The 26,760-nt window shown below is 40.1% G+C and overlaps 1 protein-coding gene and 1 long non-coding RNA gene across 2 annotated transcripts; one reads left to right on the top strand and one right to left on the bottom strand.

Moving 5' to 3' along the window:
* The first annotated feature begins 1,654 nt into the window (after positions 1–1,654).
* On the top strand, positions 1,655–12,505 carry vwa11 (von Willebrand factor A domain containing 11). The gene is made up of 17 exons (XM_073471587.1): positions 1,655–1,837; positions 2,923–3,059; positions 3,168–3,312; positions 3,554–3,647; positions 4,113–4,241; positions 5,782–5,968; positions 6,083–6,252; positions 6,696–6,808; positions 6,930–7,046; positions 7,156–7,341; positions 7,476–7,608; positions 8,635–8,787; positions 9,240–9,332; positions 10,511–10,782; positions 10,948–11,081; positions 11,794–11,953; positions 12,125–12,505. Exons 1-17 carry the CDS (start codon positions 1,655–1,657, stop codon positions 12,503–12,505), a joined length of 2,787 nt encoding a protein of 928 aa, XP_073327688.1.
* Positions 12,506–13,884: 1,379 nt separating this feature from the next.
* Positions 13,885–26,408, bottom strand: LOC141002541 (uncharacterized). Its single transcript, XR_012179634.1, has 5 exons — positions 26,026–26,408; positions 20,553–20,731; positions 20,377–20,443; positions 17,924–20,229; positions 13,885–17,607 (listed from the first exon to the last, which is right to left on the bottom strand). It is a non-coding gene; the product is annotated as an uncharacterized lncRNA (long non-coding RNA).
* Positions 26,409–26,760: the final 352 nt, after the last annotated feature.

Here is a 26,760-nt window from a genome sequence, read left to right as displayed (position 1 = left end):
TTGTGCTGATTTTTTAGAAAGACATTATATGCCAACACAAGCTTCTATTAAAGGTGTGGCTGTGAAAATGAGGACAAAACAGGTTTGTGAGAATGTCAAACTTTGACCTCAGAACAGTTAAGACCTAAATCCATCCCACCTCCCTGTACAGTATATCCTCTACACAGGTCAGAGTAACAGGATTGAAATGGAAAATACTTCTAATATTTTACATGAAAATTTAAATTCATACCCCGTCTACGTGTATCTATGTGAATAAATAAAACGAATTTAAACCAGAAAACAGTTCCCTTGCCAATGGACGTCAGCAAAACGTAAAGTCAACAGTAACCATTTAACCACTACATCATGCTGTTGGAGCCATTAAGCTCCAGTCCTCCACCTCTAACTTGAGAGGTGGGAAGAATGTATTGTAAGTATTATGTGAACTCGCTCCACCTTTGTTTGAACTTTCCCAAGCAGGGAAATCTTGTTACGCACAGTGGGGTCATTTCAGGTATAAACTAATAAATCATTATCTAATTTTTTTATTATTTTATTATTCGTCTGAATTTCAGTAGGGATGTGACATAAATTGCAACAGTGTTTACACCCCCTATTAACTGTTCACACCAAGATTTTATGAGGGGAAACCCTTCTTTTTATCAGATTTTACTGTTTGACTAATAATGACATGAGGTTGAAGATAGCATGCACACACCAACACACCCACCCACACCCACCTAGCCATGTTAAATGTTTATGCCACCACCCATCATGTACAAGGCACTGTAGCCTATATATTCAGCTATAGAGGGGTGGTGGGACTGCATGTTGCACGTCAGTGGAGTCATCACAACTAAGAAACAACAAGGTATGATTGTGTTTCGGCCTACTTTGTTAATTTCAATAATATGTTACTGCACCGAGAACAGTTTTTCCAAATTTTTCCTCAAGACATTTTAAGGTTTATGTAAAACAAAATTATTCTAAGAGCAAAATACATTTTGTCTTTTATCAGTTTGTGTATTTATTTGTAAGTACTTCCCATTGTTTTAAATGGTGATCTATACATTTGCTTTTTTGTATATGTGCTAACATAGTAATATTTAAATTGCTTTTTGCCAAGTCCTTTTGTTTTTACACCATATGCACCTTTTTCAACCTTTTATTTGACAAAAAATAGAGGATCGTAGACATTATGGGTTTCAGTTCACTATTTAAATGATCATTGAGAAATCTGTGTGAATAGCAAAAAAACACAAAGTAAAAAGTGATAAGTTTGATGGGGAGCGGCACCATCGGTACTATATTCAAGTATGTGCTTAACGCGTGTCTTTGCTTATGAACTCCTAATGTCACATACATGATATTGAATAAGTTCCCTGAGCTTTAAATAGAAATTCCAAGTGTCTGTGAAACACTTCTGGATATCTGAAAGAATGCCGAAGAAATAATCATAAAATATCTGACATACAAAATCTGACATGTGGCTCACGTGGGATTTAAATTCTCTGATTCTAATGTGTCTTCCACTCTTCCAAAAACATGTGCTAATGTCAGCATCCAAAACCAAAACACAAATCAATTGAATTAACTGTCCTTTTATATCTTTAATCATTTAACCAACCTGATAGCTGATACTTAATCATTTTTCTCTCCCTGTAGATCGATCATGACTTCAGTGCTGGGCACAGCCCTGCTGGCTTTAGCCCTATCAGGGCCCACCTTGGCCTTTGTATCCATCGGGGGCGGGGCATCCACTCATGTCAGCATTACAGGACAGGCTCTGTTGCAAAAAGTGAAAGAAACATGTCAGGCTGTGGCTGAGGCAGCTGGTCATGAGTTCAAACCCACGGTAGGATGGAAGATTAAAAATGTGCACAACAGCACAGAATACCCACACATTCACCATGATTAAACAGCATGTGTATGTTTAAATTCAGCCAGGATATAAAAATGAGGTGTCACTTATATGTATTTATAGGTATATGTGACAATTCATAAACATACCTATATTATAAAACCATTTCATTAATCTTTGTTGAACATTTTAGTTCTCAACCAATGTTCAATATTATATATACAAATTGTCACAGTGGTGGACTCCGGATGTTTGAAGGGCAGGGGCAAAAAAAATAAAAAGGGCACCAACTGTATGTGGTGAGGCGCCAGAGTCATTATAGAAAGTCATTTTCTCCACTGTAGGGCACCCTACAGGGCACTTTATCATGTTTGTCGGGATACCAAGGGGTGAGTCGAGTCCACCAGTGAATTTTCAACAGTACACAGATAAGCATTCTATCCAAATAAAGTGTTACCAAACATAGAATCATAAAATATGAACATCATCAATCTACATTACCAACATGAAAGCTGAGGGTTAGGAGAGTAGCAGAAGCTTATGGGAGCTGATTTTATATAGAGCAGCAGTTATAGGCTCCACTGGCTGATTTTTTTTAAGGCACGCTAGTGGTGTGACTTAAGTCATGGCAAATGTGAGTCCACCGCTTGAAGCTATTGGAACAACTATTGATTGGATCACCATGACATTTTGTTTCGGTTGACTTATACTGACACTGTTTTTATCAAAATGTCCTGACAGATTTGACAGAGCTCCTGAGAACAGCTGCTTTACTCCAGTTGATTTTACTGTTAAACTTAGAGGCTGCAAGTATAGCTTTCAATCTGAACATTATCAAAAACATTAAACATTAATTAGATCCTGGCCAATCCTGTCAAAGTTTGGAAGATTTGAATACTTAATGATTATGACTGTAGACGAAGGATCAGCCTTAGCTCATGTCATTCCTATTGTTGAATGATAACAACAGGTTTATAATCAATTGAAAAGGTCCAACATTCTACAAATTGTTATGTTGTTTGTGATCTTTTTGGATTCTACTGGAACTCTTACCTCTCACTTTTCACCTCTCACCACAGGGTTCATCTCCTGAGGAGCTGGTCCAGGCCTGTCTAGGCCCCACAGCCGCAGGAGAAGTGTCTGGGGCCAAGTTTCACTCTGCTCTTCAACAAATCTACACGCAGAATGGACTGGTAGACCGTGACTTTGTCAACAGGTAGAAGAGAAATCAAACGAAATACCATTTACTAAAAAGCAATCAAATAATGGAACTGTTTCTAAACTTAAAATATGACTTGATTTTACACTTGAAATATTCTTTCAGTGCTCCACACCACTTCAACTCAGAAGCCTTTCTGGAAGGACGTGGCCTAATCACGGAGGGCATGGTGGCCATTAAGGCTAACATTCTCAAGAAGAACTTCCAGGCTGCCAGGGAAACACTGGGCAGAGTCCTACATACACTACAGGTGAGAGGGCCGGAACAAAACAGCTGGGCACAGAGAGGTTAAAGGTCAAGATGAGGAGGACATGGATGACAAACAGACATATAGGCTATTGAATGAAACATTGATAAAGTTAGTGGAGGCGGAATGAACAAGACCGAAAGGAACCAAGGTTCTAAAGTTCAGTGTATTGAATATTAATCATCTCTCTCTCTACATGTATGTATACAAGGGTTAATGTGTGTGTGTTTCCATGCACTATCAGGACTTCTACGCCCATAGTAACTGGGTGGAGCTGGGATACACAGATCCATACATCAACCTTATACGCCCAAACCATCAACTGGAAAACCTGGCAGGTGTGTGTGTGTGTGTGTGTGTGTTATTGTTGCCATATATGTTCAACCCTGATTCAAAAGAAAGTCGGAATGCTGTGTTAAACCTAAAAGAAACATTTCATTTATTTTATGTTTGACGCCTCCAAACTTTGTTGGAATCAGAGTTGTAGGATGACTATGCATATATTGTGGGTTGGGTAAAAACGTAATTCAGTAGACATATCATCTAATTATAGGTTGGGTAAAACTCCATCTGGGTTTGTATCTATAGACCAAAGAGCAGAGTTGGTTGTTTATGCCATGGCCACAGAGGGTGATTCATTCTGATTGACTGGTGGGTGTGCATTATTTTCAGATAATCATACGGCTCTGACATAGCACTCCTATCAGTGTTCTAACATATACCGTACAACTTAAGTAGCCTGATGAAATGAAACTTACCTCGCTTTACTCATTGTGCGTCCTATTTGCATTTTGCTTGTCTAGATGTCGCCACTGCCACCTGCAGTGACTGTGCCAGTGGATCATGCCCCAATCCCATCCTCCCCGACATCCTGAAGGAGAAGAAACTCACGTCAGGCTACATGGGAATCTTCTCTGCTGCCAAGCCTCAAGGTATCAGCGACAAACATATTCCCAAACCACATTCAAATACATATTCACAGACACAAGGAGCAGGACTGGCTGAGAGTTACCACTAGAGTCAATACACTGTTTCCATTGCCCTCAAGGACAAAATGAACTTTCACAGCTTGTCAAGATACGTAAACATCCATATGAGACCATTATTGCTTGAATACATGTCTTAACAAACACATCATTATCTAAAGAAAGTAGACAAAACAAGACATTTCACCCACTTACTTACGTGATTGAAAACTGATTAAGCAAATAATATCAAATCTGTGTTGTGGGGCCCATAGAGCGTGCGCACCCAAGAATAATGCTGGCCAAGCTGGCTAACTTCCAGTTTAGTGCCCAGCTCTTCTAGACTTTCCAAATGTTACTGGACCGAATTGCTCAAATTATGATGGTGAAACAAGTCATTTTGCGGGTGTTGTGACGCTCCAAAAAAATTATCCTCCATTATACAGACGCTCCTTTTACAATCTAAGCTTATGGAAAGAAGTCTTTTTGGGCCCCAGTGCATCTCATGGTGTTGTAATTACTCAGTTTGGCCACTGAAAGTTGGCTTCAAAGCCTGGCGCCCTTCCTGGGGACTTGGTGCAGACTGGGAGCTTGGAGCACCGCGGCAGTGTCGGTGTCTACACAGCTAGCACAAGAGCTTTGAAACGGAATGGGCCAGGGCTAGCTGGTTAGCATGCTAACATCTCTGGAACACAGTACATAGACATCATAATATCATGATGTAAACTTTCTTAACATTCTGCTGAAAATTTTTGTATTTTTTTTAATGTTTTTAAGTAGAAATTCTTACATATTGCACCTTTAAGTGATTCATTTATCTGCAAAACAAGAAAAGGATGAGCCCTGTCTTATTATCTTGCCAAGATAACATGAGAAGATTGATATCAGTTCGATACAGCAGTCACTTCCTGGAGTCTTGTCATCATCATGAGATTGCGAGGTAATCAGTGAGACAGGAAGTGACTGCTGCTTGCTAAGAAGCCACAAGGTTTGTGTGAACAAATGACATATAACATTTTAATCAGTGAGCTTTATACAATAGGTGCTAGTGGAATATTCCTCCCTTTGGACATGGCCAGGTTAGCTATTTCCCCTGTTTTACAGTCTTTGTGCTCAGCTAAATTAACCAGCTGCTGACTTAATCTTTCTGTTTAATGGACATATACTGTATGAGAGTGGTGTCAATCTTCTCATCCAACTCCCAGCAAGAAAGTAAATAAGTGCATATCCCCAAAATGTCAAACTACTCTTTCAATCCCCTATAAAGAATCTAGAAATTATACTTAACCACAACTAACACACATCACCTCTATAACTTTCATTTAACATTCTATACGCCCCAGTAGTGATTGGGTTTTAATAACGTATTCAAATCCAGATGCAGCATGCCAGCATGTTATGGTGGTATTCAGTCTACCCAGAAAACACGATGGAGTACATAACTTGCACAAGTCCACTATAAATTGCTATTTCAACCAGTCTGACTGTCCCTTCTGTCCTGCACCAGGTAAATGTAGCCATGGAGGTGCAGCTGACCTGACTAGCGCGGCAGTTCCTCGTGGAGGCATCAGCAAAGATGAGCGTCGCCCGGACAACGTGGCCCTCTACAATGCTGCAGTGACTATGGCCACAGCTGCCAGCCTGCAGCTGCTGGAGGACATCCGGTTAGCTGCCGGTGACAATAACTTTCTGAGGTGTGCCTTTCAGATCTCAAATCTCTAAGTTTTACTTTATGATGAAAACTGACTGAGAAGGATGATTAGATTGACCTGAGCTTTAATTCTTCACTCTTTCTTTCTCCCTCACAGAATGATGGGGATCGCTCGCTCCTCGGTCGTGTGCATTGTTATTGACACCACTGGCAGTATGTCAGATGACATCGATGAAGCCAGGGCGGTTATTTATGAAATAATTGATAGCAAAAAAGGAACACAGGATGAGCCGTCCGAGTACATTCTGGTACCTTTCAATGACCCCGGTATGAACTCTTCGATCTTACTGATGTTTAGGAAGTGTATGACGAAGGTCTGATATGTGTGCTGCTGTTACGCTGCAGTGGTCATGTTGTTTTGTGGGATGCTGACAATAGATCTATTCAGGTGTTTTGGGTATTAGGATGTTCATTCTCACCGCACATTCATCCTTTATAAATACCAGTTTGTGTGGGAAAAGGCATATGCATGGTTTTTGTGCATATCATTTATGCATCTGTCCCCTGGTGTATGAAAATGCCATAGAATTGGTATTTAGTAAATGAAATGTTATACTAGGTCCATATACATGTATCAAACTGTGGTGCAAACTGTAAATCTGTCTGTAAGACTCATTGATTCTGTAGGATGAAAAGTGATTTTGAAGAGGAAAGCTACATTTGGTCCAAAAAGCTTTGACCGTGGCCCTTTTTCTGTGCTCTATATGTAGATTTTGGACCTATGATCAGAACAACAGACCCTGATGCGATGAAAAGAGAAATCTCTAAGCTCAAAGCCCGCGGAGGTGGTGATCCCCCTGAGATGTGCCTCTCAGGACTTCAGGTACTAAAACTATGACATTGTCAGATGGTTGTTGATTGGTGAAAACATTCCAGATATTTTTCATCAATCCCTTAAAGACTCACGAAATGCACTCACTAGTTTCATTATTTTGTTTTTCCAGTTGGCTCTCACCGGTGCCCCTGCCTCCTCCCATATTTACGTTTTCACTGATGCTACAGCCAAAGACATCTACCTCAAGGACACTATTATTGCTCTCATCAGGAGCACCAAGTCAACTGTAAGTACCCACACTGATGGCACCAGTGATGCTCTGTTTACGCAGTTTATTAAGTGAATTTAACTTGAAATGCTGGGGGTATAATCTCCACATTAAATGATCTCCACAGGTGTCATTTTTCATGACGGGGAGAGGTGCGGGGAGAGGTGCGAGGCGTCGTCGTTCCCTCAGAGCTGCTAGCTTTGAAGACTACAAGGACCTGGCTTTGGCCTCTGGAGGCCAGGCCATCCAAGTGTCTAAGACACAATTGCCTGAGGCCACAGATGTCATCCTTGACACATCCACTTCAGCTCTGGTAAGACAGAGCAGTTCTAATGGCACAGTCTGTACTATCTGAGGCAAGTGCCAGGTCTTTCTTGGTTGGACCAGTTTGAAAAGTAGAGATGTAAATCATCTACGTTGATCCTCTCGTCCTCCACTCTCCATCAGGTGACAGTTCTTCAGCGAGCAAGGAACCCTGGAAAGCAGGAGACCTTTTCCTTTGTATTAGATGAATCTATGAAAAATATCACTATCTACATCACAGGAACATCCATTACTTTCACACTGACCAACCCTGCAGGTAACTCACCATTCCTAATGTAATGTTTACACAGTTTTTAAGATCCAGTGTGTAGGATTTAGCAGCATTTTGCAGTGAGATTGCAGATTGTAACCAACTCAACACCCCTTGTCACACCTAAGCACTGACCAGTGCGGAGGCCCAATTGTAATGCAGTAATAATTTCACTTAATAAATCACATTTTTGTGTTTCTGAAGGTGCTTGAAAACTCATAAAACTTGGCAGACGTGATGGAAATGTATGCATTTTATGGGATTTGGCTATGGGGGGAAAAAAAGGCTCCCTAGCGCCCCCTAAAGAACTGCCCCTGGGACTTTTTTCACCTCCATGGATGAAATGTTCAGTTCAGGAAGTCAGTCATTTTATAGTTCATGCTCAATTTTATGATTTACAGGTGTTGCAGAGCTTTAACCCGATCAACTTCACATTTTGTCACGGAAATTTTAACTCCTTTGGGAGGAAAACTTGAAGTTGCTGTAAATCAACAGTACATGGTCGAACCTGCCCAAAACTTTGACATACAAAACAACAAAGACAATAACCACTGAAAATCATTCATAGCCATAGTGCCACCTAGTGGCATCAGGAATGACATGGTTTGTACTTGATGTACTCGCAGGTTGAAGAGATCCACCTCAAATGTAGTCAGAAAAGTCTGAAGACCTTGATGATGCTATTGTGACAATTGTGTGTTGTCGTTGAACCGTGTGCCAATGGTAGAATGGTGAATTCTGATGTTTTACCATTAAACAGGAAGCTGCTGTGACTTTACTATGCATGGTTGAATCTGTCCCAAACTGTCCCATAAAGTCCAAGCCTTAAGACATTTCCATGCCAATATTCAGTTATTGTCACAGTGCCACATATTGGCAGTGTTTGAAACTTTCTATAACTTTCTATTGTTACCATGCTAACACATTTTTTGCCATGAAATCTACTGGCAACTGCAAGCAAAGCTATTTTGACAATGAACTACTGAGAATGTCATTGTGATACATATTAATGACCAATAATGTATGTTCCAGGTGTAAGCCAGAGCCAAAATGAGGCCAGCGGTAAACTGGGGACCGTAAAGACAGTGGGCAACCTGAGGAGAATTCGTCTCAATGCAGACAAGCAGACAGGAACCTGGAAGATAAATATAAACTCCAAAGAACCATACACACTTAAAATCACAGGTCAGAAGTTGTCACAGGAATTGTGTCTTCTTGTGCATTCACTTAAATTGCAGATTAAAGGAGTTGTTCAACTTGTGGGGAAATACGCTTATTCACTTTCTTTCATATTTCATATTTACTGGAAACACATGAGAGTGGTGATGATCCACTTAAGGCAAGAAAGCAAATAAATGTATTTCCCAAAATGTCTGTCTGAAATTGAATAGTTCCTTTAGGTAATCTGTGCCACACTGTGTTAACTATTATTTAAACAGGAGCTTATTTCATATTTATTTTTGAATGGGTTTTGGTCCATACAAACCGGATACATTCATACTTCAACTATTGTCAAAACAATAGAACACAAGTCATTGCTCATCTGTTGGTTGATTCTGATTTTAGGCCTCATAAAAGTCAAGTCTTTCTCATGTTGTATGTCTGTATTTACTGTAAGTCTGTACTTGTGTTTCCAGGCCAGAGTACCATCACCTTTATCTATGACTTTGTGGAAAGCTTCAAGGGACCTCATCCAGGTTACGCAGTCCTCAGTGGGCGTCCGCAAGAAGGTACACTACATACAATAAAGCAATTTTACTGTTTTACAACCTTAGTACGTGATTAACTCTAGACAATACAGACACAAAGTGATTATGTGTAATCACCAATCATAAATGTAATGGTCCTTCTACATCTTTATGATTAAGACTTTGTTAGATTTGCTGGCTGGAATTTATATTTTTTAATTAAATTCTATGTCTGCACATGTATCCTAATCATAGAGCATGTGTCCATGTTTTAACAAAAGATGCAGACACGTGCCTCATTGTATCAGCATCATCTACAGGTTAAAAATCCCCAAAGCTACCTTTTAAGAGACTTTTGCAAATGTTGTAAGAAACCAAGAGAAAATAAAACAAATGAAATACCAAATACACACAAATGACAAACTTGTTACATAATGGCTCAGGCAGAAAGAGAAATACAAGTTAAAGCTGCAATTATAATATTTTCGTACTAAAGGATAAGGCTTTTCATCAGCATAGGGGTGAGCAGATAATGACTAAGTTTTCATCTTTGGGTGAACTTATCCTTTAAGAATCGATCACATGAGTACTTATATCTAGAGGTTTGTAAAACCATCAGACAATAATTACCCTTATTTGGACTATGATGAAGACACAGTAGTAAAAAAAAAAAGTTTTTAGTAGTTTGTTTGCACAATTTTAGGCTGTAAACATCACCAGTATGCTCCAGTCCCCCATTTTCCTTTGAATTATTGCCCAACTTTCCTCTCTTCCAGCTAATTTTTTGGTTTTAATGTCCACAAAAGTTTTATTTTGTCTCTCAGCGTTGTTTCCAGATGCAGCAAGCAGCAGTTTTCAGTAAAAAACCTCTGATAAACCCACCGTACAATACCCAGCACCAAACAGCAGACTGACAAAGCTGCTGAACATAGTGGAGAGTTTAGAAATAGAAAAGTATGCAGCATAAGCAACTGCTTACTAACAAGTTTGCAATGACGGCTTCATGAAGACAATTAAGGCATGATAAGTAAATTAATTACTACACTAGCATTTTTTGCATCTAGAACCAGTTCACATTTTGGAAATGCAAATATTTGTTGCAAAGTCAACTTTCCTCGGGCTTAATAGACTCCTGTTAAATCAGTCAAGACATTTTCTCCATGGAAATTAATTTTCTTCCCCCTACTTTCCTTCTTCGTTTCTCTCTTCTGAAAACTCAGGCCAGCCAGCCACCCTGATGCTCTCAGTAATGGGCAGGAAAGGTCCATCCTCGCTGACTATTGGAGATGTCGGCCTGGTAACTGTATCTAGTCCTGAGACTGTGAGCAATAGCACAACAACTGACATGGGCAACGGAGGGATCTTGGTGACAGTCGATGCAGTCCCTGAGGGGGAGTTTGTTATCATTCTTAGTGGAACTGACAAACTGTCAAGCAGTGGATTTCAGAGGCAGTCTACCACCCAGATGTCTGTCTCCAAAGTGAATATTCAGGTTTGTCTCCTCACTTTCTCTTCTTATCCTGTGTACCATTTAAGATCAAGATGAAAGAATATTTAGACCTTTACAGAGTGCTTTTAACTGTCTAGCGGTACAAAAGACCATATCACTCTTTTTCACCTATTTCATTCCATCTTCTTCTCTCTCATTTCCCTCTAGGCTGTGGTAGACAACAGTATGGAGCCAGGGAAAGCTTTCACTCTTCCCTTCAGTGTCATGACCCAGGGCTCTGGTGGTAAATTCTCCATTGGGGCCAAAAATGACAGAAACTTTGAAATGTCCTACCCAACGAGGTGAGAAGAAGCAGCTAAAATCAGTTCCTTTGTTAAATACCCTTCTCCATGTTGACACTACTCTCTACTCTAGCAGTACACCATTCCTGTTGCCTTAAGCACCAGGCAAAGTTACATCTGGGTGGTGTAACATCTGCAACCCCACCCACTAGTTGGAGTAAAGGTTAGGCTTAAGTATGCCAGTATGCTCATCCATCTTCTTGATTCACAGTTTGTACGTTCTCACAAACTCTCATACAAAGGAACACATCTGTACAGTCCTGCTCGTCATTGTTTGTTTAATCCAGCATAGGGTTACACCCGCATCTACACTCATAGCTCCTCTGGCAAGCCTACTTTGTCCCATCTCCTCTTTCCTCAAGATACAGCACTCTGTTGCCATCTGTTTAAAGGTGCAATATGTGTGATAGTTGATTGTTGTGTCTTTCTCGTAAACTATCGCTGATTGCACCTTTAATGTTTGTTAGCAAATGTCAGCATGCTAAGATGATGAACATGGTAAATATTCCACCTGCTTAGCACGAGCATGTTAGCATTGTCGGTATGAGCATGTTAGCATGCTAACATTAGTATTTAGTGGGCCCAAGTGAACTCACAGAGCCATTAGTACGGCTGTAGACTTTTAATATTTCACTCAAAATCAAACGCATGGGTTGTTCACAGTAATGGTTCCTATAATCATAAAGCATTTATTTCTCTCTTCTCTCGACAGCCTCACACTGACACCTGAACAATATGCGAATGCTACTTTGACCATTACGCCACCTGCCAACACACCATCGGGCACTGATGTCACTCTGACTATGGAGGCCAAGTCGTCCAATGGTCTTGACTCCAATTACGCCGTTTTGAGATTGTCTGTTGTTACCAAGGTAACAAGACATATCCTTGATCACACAGTCCAAATAGAATGACATAAAAAAGCTTTGAGACATAGCCACAGTCATCGCTCTTACAAATTCATTGATATCCTGCAGATCTAAATTGCCCATTGCTGTGATTTTTACATACACTTCCCACTTTTCTTTCCCTGTTGTGTCCAGATTACAGATTTTGTTCCGCCTTCGTGTGAAGTGGTTGGTGTGCGGGCTGCTGATTGTCCTCAAGATGTGTCCCAGTGTGGACCTTTCCAGTGGGAACTCTGGGCCAAGCTTACTGATGGAAACGGCACCGGGATAGAGACAGTTTCCCTGCACCAGAGCAATGGAAACTTGACACACACCTCCCTGAGTGCTCCTGTCATTCAGGCAAACTACACAGCCTCCTGCTGCTCACAGATTGTTGAGTTGGTAGCTGTGGATAAAGTTGGCAATGTGGGGAAGTGTTATCATTCCATTGAACACTCTGCTGGTCCTCCTGCTTTAACCCTGTCACTGCCACTGTGGTTGTGCCTGCTGGTATCTGCCTTCATAACAGGGTTTTAAAGGGCTTAGGTGAGGTTACTCAGATATAGTGCTAAATGTGAGCACTGATTAAGCAATGGCTAATAAATGTGTACTTAAGTTGCCATGAATACATTGTTTATGTAATGGAAAGGTTGATATTTTTTGTAATACATTTCAGTTTTGCTGACAAAAATCTAATTTGGACAAATCTTTGGTTTCCTGCACAGAGATCCATCTTTAATAGGGATGCACAATATATATCGGACTGATAAATTTATATTATCTGTGATTTATTTGTATCAGTGAAATTCTAGCCCATAAATAGAGCCGATAACATGAAGCCAAATGGCTTTTGTGCAGCATTTGCACACCCAATACATTAGGAGGCTGTTTGCACCTTGAAATGTGGTTTGCGATCTCTCAATATACTGTACACAGAGGAGAAGAAAACATGATTTTGATTAGCAACACGTGGTCATGAGAAGGAGGCAAGTTAGTTTATCAGCTGGGGAAAAAAGTCTTTGTAGCACATTACTAATTTCTACCCTTTAAAATGCACAACAACACGCCTGTAACATTTCTTGTGAGGTGCTGGAACAGATTTGAGGCTTTCAGAGGAGGAAGCGTTTGAGCGTAAGGCTCAATATTTCCCTTTGTACACATTTACCATGGAAAACTCTGTATGTAAATGAATTCATATGGAAACATTTGACTTATTGTTTGTGTAATAAAATATCATTGGATGCCAAAAGCCAACTTAACTCCTTGTTGTAGTGCATAGTACAGTTTTGTTAAGTACACTACTCAAAATTAGTTAGGGATATTGGGATATGGGTGCATATATGCAAGGATATGCAGTAAAAGTCACATGAAATGTGTTGCATTATTTTTGGGGACAGTCACAGAATAAACAATCAAGTGCAACACTAAAATATCCCAAAATCTAATAAATAAATAACTAATTTTGATTAGATAAATCAACCGACAATGGACATTTCCCTGGGTAGATGGATCTTCTCAGGGCAGGTAGGGTCAGATCTTCAGTGAACAGATAACCTGAGAACTCTCAACCAGAGTGAATGTGTCAGAATGGTACAACAATGAGATGTGAAGAGACAATAATATCACTGTAAAGTGAGAATTACTATTGGAATTAAAGGAAAGAATGCTATACAAAAATAATCAGTCATTCTGTAGCGGACATGCCTCAATTGCAACTTAAGTTCCCCCTGAAACTAAAAATACAGTTGTCTGTGACTGCAGCATTGTGTCACATTGGTTGTCTTGGTTGCAGTCTTAATTAAAAGTCAAGCATTATTATAAAGACTTGTACTTGAGCCAGAGACAGATATCCAAGCAATGAATCCTGCTAAAACTACATATCCTGTTTCTGACAAAAAAAAGTCTGAAGAAGGGCATTAGTTTGATCACTTTATTACCCGTTTTGTAAAATGACAGGAGCAAGAAAATATACATCTACATTTGACAGCATTAAAATCAATGTACATTTAGAATATGTACAGTGTCTTAAACAAGGTTTCAATCGTTCAAATGTAGTAAACACACTTCAAACCTGTCTTTCATTAGAAATGAGGAATTACCAGAGCAATAACAACATATGAAAATGTTGAATATCAGTTTAAGTCAGATTTAAATGTGCTCCATTCGTTATTCAACACAATACACCAAACATGAAGCGACACAAATGCATACATTGTAAGGCGTGAACAGACATGTTCAAGATGATAACTAAAGCCAAGATTTATGTGCTCAAGTTAAGAATATATCAACTTAAGTGTTGTAGTGCTTTTTGAAGACTTTAACCCTGTGTCTTGACTGCAGCAGCCACTTTGGTGCCGACTTCATGCCGCCAGTGTTTAAGCACTTAAGTGGCTGTCAATACAAGTTCCCACTTGTGTTAAAAGAGTAGCTCCTACCGAATGTTTGGTTGGTTTGGCAAGTATGTGCTGATGGCTGCGCTCAGAGCAGAGGGAAATGTTAGCAGTAGGTTAGTTTATAATTAACACTGGGTCTGGGGTTATATCAATGAGATGCAAGCCCGCACAGATCTGGTACAAACAGCTGCACAGATGCGAGTAAAAAACAAGTGAATAACACGTACGTTATGCTTGCGGTGTAGACACTGCTTAAGTTTACATTCATTACCTTTTCTGGGCTTAAACACAGACTGCAAAGACATTCCAATGGTCGAAATCTTGAAAGTAGAACTCGTTTTATGTCCAGTGTGAACGCATCCTCAATCATTATTTTTAAGGAGCAGCAGCATTATTAACCCTTATTGCCTTTTTTGTAACAACAACAGAGAAAAGCAACATTAGACACAGAAATATTTATATGAAACTTAAATTGTATAAATAGTTGAAATCATTGACATTTTTACGGTTAAATAATGATGCTCACAAATCAACCACTTTTATACATTTGTCTTTTCCAAATTCACACTGTTACTGCAGATTTTCACTAAATCCCATTTCCAAAATAGACGTTTCACGATCATAAGGGCTACTTGCGGTTTGTGTAAGATTAACCTTGGAGTTACAATATCTACAACTGCTTTCTACCCTGTGAAGAGCACAAAGTACCCTGAAATACATTGTTTTTAAAGATTAGTTGTGGTCATTAGTCGTGGTCATTATGCTTATTTGTTTACTACCGAGTTACCATTTTAATAGTTGTGCACTAAATATCGAGTTGGAGTCCCAAGAATTGGTTTGTCTTAGCATACAGACTTGGGGCACAGTGAATCATCTACTCTGGCTCTGTTTAAAGCATCAAAATACAACTATGAGCAACTCTTCAAAGTTAAATCAAATAAGATCCAACATTATAAGTTATCTGTACAATTAAAAATCCTTCCTAATCTTAAAAAATGATATTTTTACAATATAAACAAAGCTTTACAGGTGCATCTTCCAGTATAACCTAAAACTATTCCTCATTAAAGAAGAGAAATCATCCTCTGTATTTTAAGGACACATTGCATCAAATAAAAACCAAACATCCCTTTCTAAAACAAATATTCTAACATTATATCTCTCAGAGATAGATAACGCTACCCTCCTCAGTGGAACACTATGTCATCTTGGATGTCCACCTCATTGGATTTTGTGTACATTTTTGACATGCTTCTTCAGGTGGCCTGACTGTGTGAAGTGCTTGGGGCAGTGTGGGCAGGCATGTGGTTTCTCCCCTGTGTGGATATACTTGTGCCTTTTCATGTTGTTGAAGTCTAAAAATCCTTTCCCACAGTATGGACACCAGTGTCTCTTCTCCCCATTATGCCACCTCAAATGCACATTCAGGTCTACCCTCCTTGTGAATTTTTTTTCACAAAGGTTGCAATGGAATGGTTTCTCTCCAGTGTGGATACGTATGTGGGCTTCCACATCTAGCTTTGTGAAGCATCCCTTGTTGCAGATCTGACAGACAAAAGGTTTTATCCTGCTGTGCACCATCTGCAGGTGTTTCGTGAGGCCAAATCGGTAGACAAAGCCCTTCCCGCACTGCTGGCAGACATGGATCCTACCATTCCGGTGCACCCGGCCATGCCGTTTAAGACCCTTGGAGTCTGCAAAGCGCTTCCCACAGAGCGTGCATGAGAAAGGTCGCCGTCCTGTGTGGAGACTGACGTGGCTTTCCAGGGCAGCACTGCTGCTGAGGACGCGACCACACTCCCCACACTGGTTCTTGAGCAGACGCCTACCAATGACTGATAAAGGCTGTAACGGCGATACAACAGGTGGTGCTTTGATGGGTATTGGGTGGAGAGAAACACTGTGAGGGTAAACATGTAAATTACCCTGGGATTTTGGAGATACCATCTCTTTCTTTACAGATGAATTCACTGACCTCTTTCCCCCTGCTGGGGGTGTTTTACTGGCTTGCAGTCTTGGAGGAGTCCACACAGCTTTAGCTGTACATCTTTTTACAGCCTTACAGCTAACACGATTCTCTGCTAACTGGCTTGTTGTAGCTCCACTCTGCAATTTTGACTGATTGGAATTTTTCATTTTGGCTATGGTTTTGGCTTTTGCTGCATTAGCCAACTTCTTCGCATTCACCACTCTTAAATTCTTTTTAAGAGTGGCACCATCTTGAATTAATCTGGATTTCTTAATGGACGTAGATTCCCTAGTCTTTCTCGGACTGTTACCATCTTTAGACAATTTAGGCCACCTAACACTTGGGGAATCGGATTCATTCTTGGTGTTTTTGGTACTAGCACCATCTGCAGTTGCACTACAACTCCTAGGACTACAGGGACTAGATTCTGCTTTAATCTGTTTAGTGCTAGCATCATCTTTAGCGAAGGTGCACCTTCTACGGCAGAAAGAAGTTGATTCGCTGGTAGACATTTTAGGGGTAGAACAATTTTTACTTAAACCAGATATCCTCGGATTGACTTCTGTAGGTTTAGTCCTTTTAGCAGTTACACCATCTCTACTAGACCTAGTCCTCTTAGATCTTAGAGAGGTGATTTTAGAATTAGGGCTAACACCAGTTACTGTATTTTTAGGGCTAGCACCACTTCTAGTTGAACTTGTCCTCCTTGTGAGTAAACTGTTTTTGGTCTTTTCAGGAGTAGCATTTTCTTTAGTTGAGCTGGACCTCCTAGGACTAACAGAAGTGGATTGTTCATTTGTGGAAACTACACCATCTATGTCTAAACCAGACCTCCTTGGACTCACAGGAGTTGCTTCACTGTTGGGCTTAGAGCTCCTAGGACTGGCAGATGTTTCACTAACAGATGGTTTAACACCATCTTTACATCCAGATTTCTTACGGCTCATGGGAGTAGGGTCAGTAGTTGTAGTAGTAGTAGTTTTTAGAGATGTAAAATCTGCAACTGCTTCTGGGTTTTTTGGGCTAAGGGGAATAGGTTCACTAGTTGTGTTTATATCATTTAGACGATCATTCTCTAATCGGAGTTTCTTGGGGCTTACAGTGCAGTTTGCCGTTTCTGTGAGTGGTTCTGGATTTACATCAGTTCTTTTAGCTTGCAAGTGGGTTTTGATGTGACTTCGGAGCTGGGCCATGAGGGTAGTTTGCTGTAACCTTTTCTTGTCACTGATGCTGGTCTCTGCACGGGAAGTTTCGGCATCTACAGAGTCAGAGGAGGCCTTTAACAAAAAGGAAAATATATTAAGATAATATACAGGCAGAACAATCACAATACTCAGAATACAGAAATTCCACTTAAATATGAAAACTCTCATGCACATGATGACCATCAATAAAAACCAAACTCCATTTCAGCTTCAACAAAACTTAAACATTTGCATTCCTATCACAAAGGTGAGTATATATGGATTATTCTGTCTCTGGGTAGCCACTATAGGCTGCCTGAATGTGTAGTAACTAATGGAAATATTATTTTATCCCCCCCACAGCAAACATACAGTTAAAGAGATGGAGAAGAGTTTACTAATCCATTACCTCTTTGGGGTCTTGTGCAACAGGTGATACTGCCAGATGTGCCAGGAACTGGGCCTTACTCATCTGTGAATGGGGGTCAGATGTGTCCTTGGTTTTGGTGGAGGTCAGACCTACAAAGGCAGCTGACTGTTTCTCTCCTATTGGTTGGTCAATTGATAACTCACAATCTTCCAAATTAGAAGACGGTTCACCAGCTGTACCAGATGCAGCTAAAGGGTCAGTCATGCTGATGGCTATGGTAGGTGACTCCTCCAAAGTAATGCAGTTTTCAGAAGATAATATCTTTTCTTCGATATCAATTGGCTCTTCTGATATCCGAGTGGTACATACAGACATAGCAACAGAAGTTTCTTTTAAATTGGGACAGTTGTCAGTAGATAGCACAAGCGTCTCTGATGGTTGTGTTGATGTGACAAACGACAATGATTTCTCTTGTGTGGTACCTTGTTTCAAAATGGACTGAGAGCCAGCTGATCCACTTGTAGGCAGTCTTGAAACAAAGACCGACTCTTTGGTTGATATTGGAAATGGGAGCCTTGATAATCTGACCACAGCAGGGAGTTTTTCCTTAGTTTGCAGGTTTGTCAAAGTTTTCAAGTTGTCAGATGTATCATCTCTCTTTTGCGACAAGATTGTGGTCACATCATTTAAAGCGGTTTGTGTATCCACAGAAACGCTCAACTCCTGCGTCGAAGAAATTAACTTTGACGTTGACACCATAACAGGAGCAGCGGATTTGGCTAAATCCTGCTGTGCTGTCAGAATCTGTGCCTGATGATTCCTTGATGCTGCCGCTGCCACCTGTCTTAGAATTGCAGTACTTATTTTTGGGGGTAGTAGAGTCCCTGAATACAGGCCTTGGGAGGTGCTGGTGGACTTTGTGACAACAGGAAGCAATTTGCTGGTTGTTACATGTATTGTTTTCTGAGTAGCAGAGGAAGAAGAAGGTGTTTCAATAGGTAAGCCTGCAGCTGTAGAACCTTGGAGTTTACTTTTATTTTGTGCAGTAATAACTGTTGATATATCACTAGGAAGCTGGTTTGGAGACTGCTCTGCAATTTTACGAGACATTGATGAGAATGCTGGTCTTGGCACGATAATTATTTTATGAGGTAATGCTTTACCCCGACAAGTGGTTGCTACTGATTTTATCAGAGAATGGGGATGGAGCTGCACAGTTGTTTGAGCTGCAGCAGTTGATGGGGGCAATGAAGATAGAGGGACTGTATTTTGTTTTGGTGTGACAACATTAATGTGGGCCTGAGCTTCACTGGTTGGAGGAGCACACTGGGTTTGGGCTGGTTCTGCTTTTCTTTGCAGAGGAGGGCTTGTATTATCTGTTGGTGACTGGTTCATGGCCTCAACTAATAGCAGTGCATCCTGAAGAGTTACAGATGTGTGGCATTCACTTGGCTGAACTGGTGGTGCTTGTGGTGACTCAGCTGGTGGAGTGTTAAGTGTTTCAACTGCAGAGGAAGCTTCAGTGGATGGAGCCTGAATTGTGCCCTCTTCCATGTCCATGGAAAGTTGCTGAGTTTCACATAATTTTTCCTTTTCAGAGGAACATCTTCTACTTGAGCACACTACCGAAACTGCCAGAGAACCAACCTTACTGGTCTCCACATCTTCTAAAGAAGTGTCTGCTCTCTGCTGGTTTGATGGAGTGATAACTGATGAAGACAGGGATTTTTCCATTTCTAGCTCTGTTGGACTATCAGAAGACGATGACTGAAGTATTTCTTTCATTTGCTGTTGCACACGTTTTGCTTTCTTCGGTGGCCGTCCTCTTCTACGTCGTATTTGCAAGCCAGGCTGGGAACTAGCCTCAACTTCTGCCAGACTATTTTTTAACTGATCACATGCTTCTCCATTGTTGAGTGGTATGGGTTGCGCCAACTGGTCCTGTGTAGATTGCACATCTGTATTTTGTTGCAGAGTAACATCACTTTTTTCATTCACTGACATTTCGCCCTCTCTTTGACTTTGTTGGGGGGCAACTGATGCCTGCAGATGCTCGGGTGTCATGAGTTCTCCCTGTTTACCAATTTCTGCCATCTTCTGACTGACCTCAGACACTTCTTCTAGGTCATCTTTTACTGCAGCAAGTGAAATGACTAATGAATGCTCTGGTTCAGATGGCTGGTTCTGGGCTCCTTGTGAACCACTATATGTTACCAAAATAGGTAGTTCCATGGCCACTTGGGTCTCTTTGTGTATTTGGGGCAAGGATGTTTCTCTAGTTGAGCATACTGTGTTAATAAAAGGACCTTCATTTTCAATTCCACAAGGAGCGGCCCATGGTGAATCTAGGAAGATAAATACATCACAGTGTAAATGTGAGAAGAAATAAAAAGATGAGACTGGTGAGACGTAAACCTTACCAAATTTTGTATGCTTGATTCAATCTTACAAAAGAACAAAATTTTATTAAAAAAAAAAAAATTATTCCCCACCTGCTTTATCTCTCAAGACTTGCCTGGATGCCACAGTGGACTCAACTTCCTCTTGCTTCAAGACAGACTGTAAAGAAGAGTCATCATAAGGGTAATGTAGAGGGGTGACAAAACCTTAAATTTCAAGAGGACATAAATGGAAAAATACATTTGTTTGCTGCCAAATAAACACTCACCTCCTGTTTGACAAGTATAAATGCCATCTGAGAATTTCCCTCTCCATGGCTCTCATAATCGTGCTCCTGCAAAGCATAATGCACCTCCTCATAACCGCATTGTTGCCTTTGGTTTTGCAATGATGAGAGACTCAATGGTTGGCATTGCTCTACCAGCATTGTGCGAAGAGGAACAAGGTCTGTAAACATAAACACACAAAAACAGGTGCTATTTAAGCATTGTTACTTTTAAGTAAAGCCAGTGAGTTGAATGCATAGTTGCATTATAATGTTGTAATCAAAATATAAGTAAATCTGAGTGTCATCTGCATACAAATAGAGACTGAGGTTGTCTTTAACCCTTTGAATCCTAGGCTGATGTTTGGAAAGACAGATTTAGGAGTGAAAAAAACAAACAAAATGCCAGGTGTGTTTTTGGAAGACTTTATAAAACATACTGCGGACGAACAAAATCAATAGAGTAGACATACCAACAGAGGGAAAAAGGATGGCTGCCGGCAATGCAAGCCAGTTTATGTGCATTCACGGTTCCAGATAGGGATGTCAGTTTTGGTTAATTTTGCTTTCCAAAGCCTGACACCGATTAAATATGAAGGACCACAAGTATCACGGAAAAAAAGTAATAAAGCATTTAATTAATTGTACAATAAAAAAGGCATTAATAAATTAGCTTACAAATGTATTTATCTATTAATAAATACACTAAAGTACAAAGTAATTAATTATTTGATATTTTAATGGGCAATAAAAAGAGGAATTATAATAGAATTTAAAAAATGAAATACTAATCCATCAATATATATTTAACAATCAATAAGTACATCATTTAAAAACGCACTGAAGAATTCATAAATAAATAATGGAATCTAAAAATCTATTTCTTTCCTTTTCCTATTAGCTATTCGATTTACTTATTCATTTAGTTTCTCCTTTTAGCCTCTCCATTTAGCCTTTCCGTGACACTTTGGTCCATGAGCTGGTAAAATGAGATAAAACATTGTAAATTAGCCGATTTAACAAGCTCACTGATTGGTTATTGTCATCTGCAAACGTATGACATGCCTGAATGTGCATTTGAAGTGAGTGCCACCTGAGCCGGCATACTTCCGGTTTAGCTTTGGCTAAAATAATTTAATTATGCAGCTCTTCTAGACTTTCCAAATGTTATTGGACTGAATGGCTCCAGTTATGACAGTAAAACGAGTAATTTCGCAGGGGTTGTGATGCTCAACAAAATGTATCGACGGTTTAACAGATACTTCTTTCACAATGGTGGCTTATGGGAACAAGTTTTTTTGGGCAGCAGTGCATACGTGACAATGTAATTAGACGTTCTGTAAAACCGGTTTCCGATATGCAAGGATGTTTATTTTTAGCATCTTAGTTATTTGATACCTGCTAATAAATACATTGCTATCTAGCTGCTGAGGGGTTAAATGTAATACAAAATGAACTACTGCCATACATTTATGCATGTAAGCTATTAATTAGAACTAGACAGAGTTTTTAGAACTAGACCATAATATTGCAATACTCAAGTGTGCTGATATTTACAGACATGCCTACCGCAGCCTCACTGACACACAACAGATTGTTTTGCATTCCCTAGGATGTTTCAAGAAGACATTTTTAAAAATACTTGTATTCTATATTATGTAACTTGAAATATGGTCATGTTTTTTTTTTTGTTTTTTTTAAATCAGGGTGTCTACAGATATAAACAAGTTAAACGTAAATGTAAGACCTTCAATATAAGACCTCCACCTTCAGCTCTAAGTGATTGACTGCAAAATGAGTCTCGATGTATGGCTCTTTTATCCCCTTTTATTCAGAAAGTCCTTCCAACAATCAGATGACAGCAGTCAACAAAATAAAAGCTACATCTTTTCAATACATAAACATTACAAAAACAAAACATCTATCCATCTGCAATGGCTTACACATTTGTTGTAATCTACAATAATATTGTTTTCACATGGCAGCTTTAAGATAAGGCATTTATTAACTCTGCTGAACAAACCTTTCTCAGAATTGGACAGCAAAGTTGCCAGCGCCTCCTCAGATCTTGGCTGATTAGCTGGGCTTGCTGTAAACACTTATTATTTATGGCTGCAGACGTTAGCTTCAGGTGAAAATGGCTAACGTGATTAATAATCGTTGTGAGGCAGAAGTCACACTTAGCGTGGGTCTCATCCAGTTCGTGCGTCTCAGCAAGGTCATAAAATCCAACATGTGCCTCAAGATGTCTGTTTTAAAAAATACTCGGTGAGTTTTTATTATCACTCGCAGATGATCTCTGCCTCCCTCCGACATACCTCCTACATAAGTAACATTAGCCCAATGTCCGCCCACATTTCAAAGCCTGGGAGCAACATCCCAATGTAACTTGATTGTACAGATGAGGCTGAACAATCAACATAAACTGCAGACTCTCGATTATCAGCACCCAAATCACCTCAGCTTAGTGCTGGGCGGTATGACCAAAAATGTATATCACGGTATTTTTTTCAAAATTCTAACGATTTCACGGTATATGACGGTATTTTTTTTTCATGAATAATCAGGTGTTCACAGCATTTTCTACTGGTTGAGAGAGGAATTACTGCAGTAGATTGACTTAGGATGGTCTATTTTACTGTCATGATGACTGAATATTGTAGAATAATGCCACACTAGTAGTAATACAGGTTTGCATGGCCCCAGAAAATGATGAGGTTTACAAAAAAGAGCCACCCATGATTCTAATGAAGTGAGGAATCAGAATGCAAAGACAATAGCAGTCAAAATACAGAACTTTTACTGTGCAAATTTCACAAACATCTTTCATAAAACCAATACAAAAAGTAGTGCAACTTGTAATAATTATATTTTGCTTCAAGTTCAAGCCCAGGTACATTACACAGTATTCAAGTAAATCTAAAAAGGAAATAGAAAACAAGTGTGACTTAGTGAAGAGGCCGCGGCTCCAAAGGAGGCGTGACGGTACACGTCATGATGATGACGTATGTGTTTTTTTTCAAGGTGTTTCCCGGTGTCCTCCTGTTAATCTAAACATGTACCTACTGACTGTTTATAATCATATGGATGCTGTTATAATGTGCTGTGATTGGGATCCTGACCCACCAAACACCTTGGAAAATGATAAAGTTACATTTTTCTCTTAATTACATAATTACATAATCGCCATCAGTAAACGGGACACTGTCTGACTCTATCACTTGCGGGGAGGGAGGCTGTTTATGGGGGAAAGTTAACTGAAGTCTCGGTCGGGAGGGCTGACCATCGTGGTGATTTTTTTCACTGCGACAAACAGTTGGTGAGTTAAAAGTTTTTTGCCAGGGACAGACACTGTTTTTCGGGCAGAAATAGTCGGTCGGACAGACACTTCTCCACAAATAAGTTGCCAAAGACACGACCAGTTACTACGTTACTGTTGTATGGTCCTGTAATGTTGCTTTGTGGGACATTTATCTATATTTTGTTGAGTGAAGGACCTGTACAGTTATCAGACAGTGAACACCAGACTGACACACCCTCGCTCCGTGCCGCTGGCTTATCTATTCACACTGGTTCGGTTCGCCAATACTGCGCCTCTGATACTACCCCCGGAGCCGCATCAGAAGCGCAGCGAAATTTCACCCCTCGCCGCATCTGAGACTTTCACACAAAGGAGGATGTGGAGAATTGGCGCAGGATCCCCGCATACAAACGGCAGTGTGAATGAGGCTAATGTCTATCCTATCCATCTTCACCGTAACGTAACACCAGAGCACTACCGTTTACCCTCACCACGCCTCGCAGTCGCACCATGCGTGTTTAGAAGCGCAACACTGAAAAGGGTCCGGTCTGAAACAGTGTCGCGCGGCGCAGCGTAGCGTTCCGAACATTGTGTAATCAAATACACCGGTATGGCGGTACATTAAAAATTCATATCATAACGAAAATATACACCGGTATTCAGTGTGAACCGGTATACCGCCCAGCACTACCTCAGCTCTGAGTGAGCCAAAAGCTGTTTGGCGGTCGGATGACTGCGTTGTAGGCTGTGGATTCCCAACACCTGCAGCAACATCTTTGCTAGTAGGCTGGCCAGCTAGCTATAGTTTGACCTGTATTCTGCCTCAATCCTCTCTGATGATGCAGTGCATATGTGAAAAACATTCTTCTTATTCGGTCTGTCTGACTGGAGAAATTTTTGCAGTAATATGAACCAAAATGTTTAAGACCCATCAAATCTGAATTGAAGACATACTTTTTAATGCCTTTTATTAGAAAAACTTTATTGAAGATATTTTAAGACTTTTTGAGGACCTGTGGCCACCCTTTTTATTCAAGGGATCTTGTTTATTGTAGTGAAATTGGTGATTTTGTTTTTTTGCATGCACTTTAGTACCATCTAGTGGTGCATACAGCTGCAGTGAAGAGGAAGTGAGGTAAAATTGCAAGTGCACAACAACAGGAAGTTGTTATTAGGAAGTTCTCTTCCCCCATGGGTTCATAGAAGAAGCATCTCAGTGCAGCAATCAAAGTAATCCATCCATTAAAGTCCATCAAAGCGGCTTTATCTGTAAGTTATAAGGTATTTATAGTTTGATTATATTGTCTTTGATGATGGCTGGGCTGTTGTCCGCCTCATATAGATGCTTTCATGTTTGCTAGTTATAGCATCAGAGCTTGTGTAAATTATGTCTACTGTATTTTCTAATTTTATTACATTCATTTACATACGTAATAGCACCAGCTTACATTGATTTATGTCAGTGATCTTTTCTTTACTGATGTGTTAGAGAAATTATCCAGTACTTACAAATTTACTGATTTGTTTGCATTTTTGTGTTCTCTCTTGTATTTCTACAATATTACACATTTTCCTCAAAGACAACAAGCTGTCTGTTCCTTGGAGGATACAATGCTGGAGAATATAATTTTAGGCTAGCTGTCAAACTGAAAAATACATTGTCTGCTGAAGGCCTTGTTGCAAGTGTTAATGAGGACAGCATATTTATAAAGTTGTATACTAATTGGCAGTTAGTGTATAATGTAATATACGTACGTAATTCTCCTCCTATTGAGTAGTCACTCATTATCCCATGATTTCAAATATCATTCTATCATATATTTAAAACACTGCTGATGATTGCCTCCCCCTGAAGTGTATTAAACACCTCTGTCTCTTTGTTATCTCATTAATAACAGCCTGGATGTTGTTGAAACACTCAGTTAACAAACCTCCAGCCTACCGTTAGCCAGGACAGCATTGTATGGTTTCCCTCCCAATCTGGGTCCCACGCTCTACACTATGCTAGGCTAAGCTAATATCACTGGTACTTCAGTAACTTAGAGCTGCTGTGTTGATTGCATACACCACGACTAGACTAATAATTTGGGCGAAATCATCTGATAGCAGTATCCGACATTAACACTGGAGAGGATTAGTAAGCCTATGGTGCCTAAACTCTGCATCACAACTCACCACACTGAACTGCCGTGTCACGTTTCTCAGAGGTGTCTCTTCGCCCCGGAGGAGGCTCACTTTCTCTGATGTAAACAGTCGCTTGGTCTCTCGTCCTCTCAAACTGGCTGCACCTTGCTTTGAGCTCCTCGTTCTCCTTCTTCATTTTGGCTATTTCTGCCTTCAGCTCGTCGACCATAGTTTCGAAAAGTTTCGTGGTCTCTGCGACAGCACTCTTCAGCATGCTCTCCATGACAGAGGCGTACTTCGACTGAAAATCGTCCGCTGACATGTTTGGGATAGTTTACCGTTCGCCCGAATATAAATATAAATCCCGCTAGGACACTACATTCACAACAGCGTTATTAAATACATGTTATTAGGAGCTGGCTCAACATGGCTTCTTCCCGTAGAGACAGCCTGAGCCGCGGCCTCCGCTTTGTATGACGCACATCGATTTCTTCTTCTTATTGTGCTTCACCTACTTGTCAGCTACGAGCTTCATACCGCCACCTGCTGTACCGGAGCATGTACAACAGGACCCACTTTACTTCCGTCTATAAGAATGAAATATGAATTAATACATGAATGAATGAATGAATGAATGAATGAATGCAAATTTATTTCGGACGTGTGAAAACAAAACAAAAAGTTAAATTAGCTCGATAAATAAGCATAATAAAATGAAAAGCATGTTACAAAGTATATTTCATTAACAAGCATTGACATGCCCGAAAAGGAGTAGGAACTATATAC

Source organism: Pagrus major, chromosome 1 (assembly GCF_040436345.1).
Source record: "Pagrus major chromosome 1, Pma_NU_1.0".
In the NCBI taxonomy this organism is placed as follows: domain Eukaryota; kingdom Metazoa; phylum Chordata; class Actinopteri; order Spariformes; family Sparidae; genus Pagrus; species Pagrus major.
The sequence above is the reverse complement of the archived record's forward strand: the minus strand, read 5'-3'. Positions and strand labels throughout refer to the sequence as shown.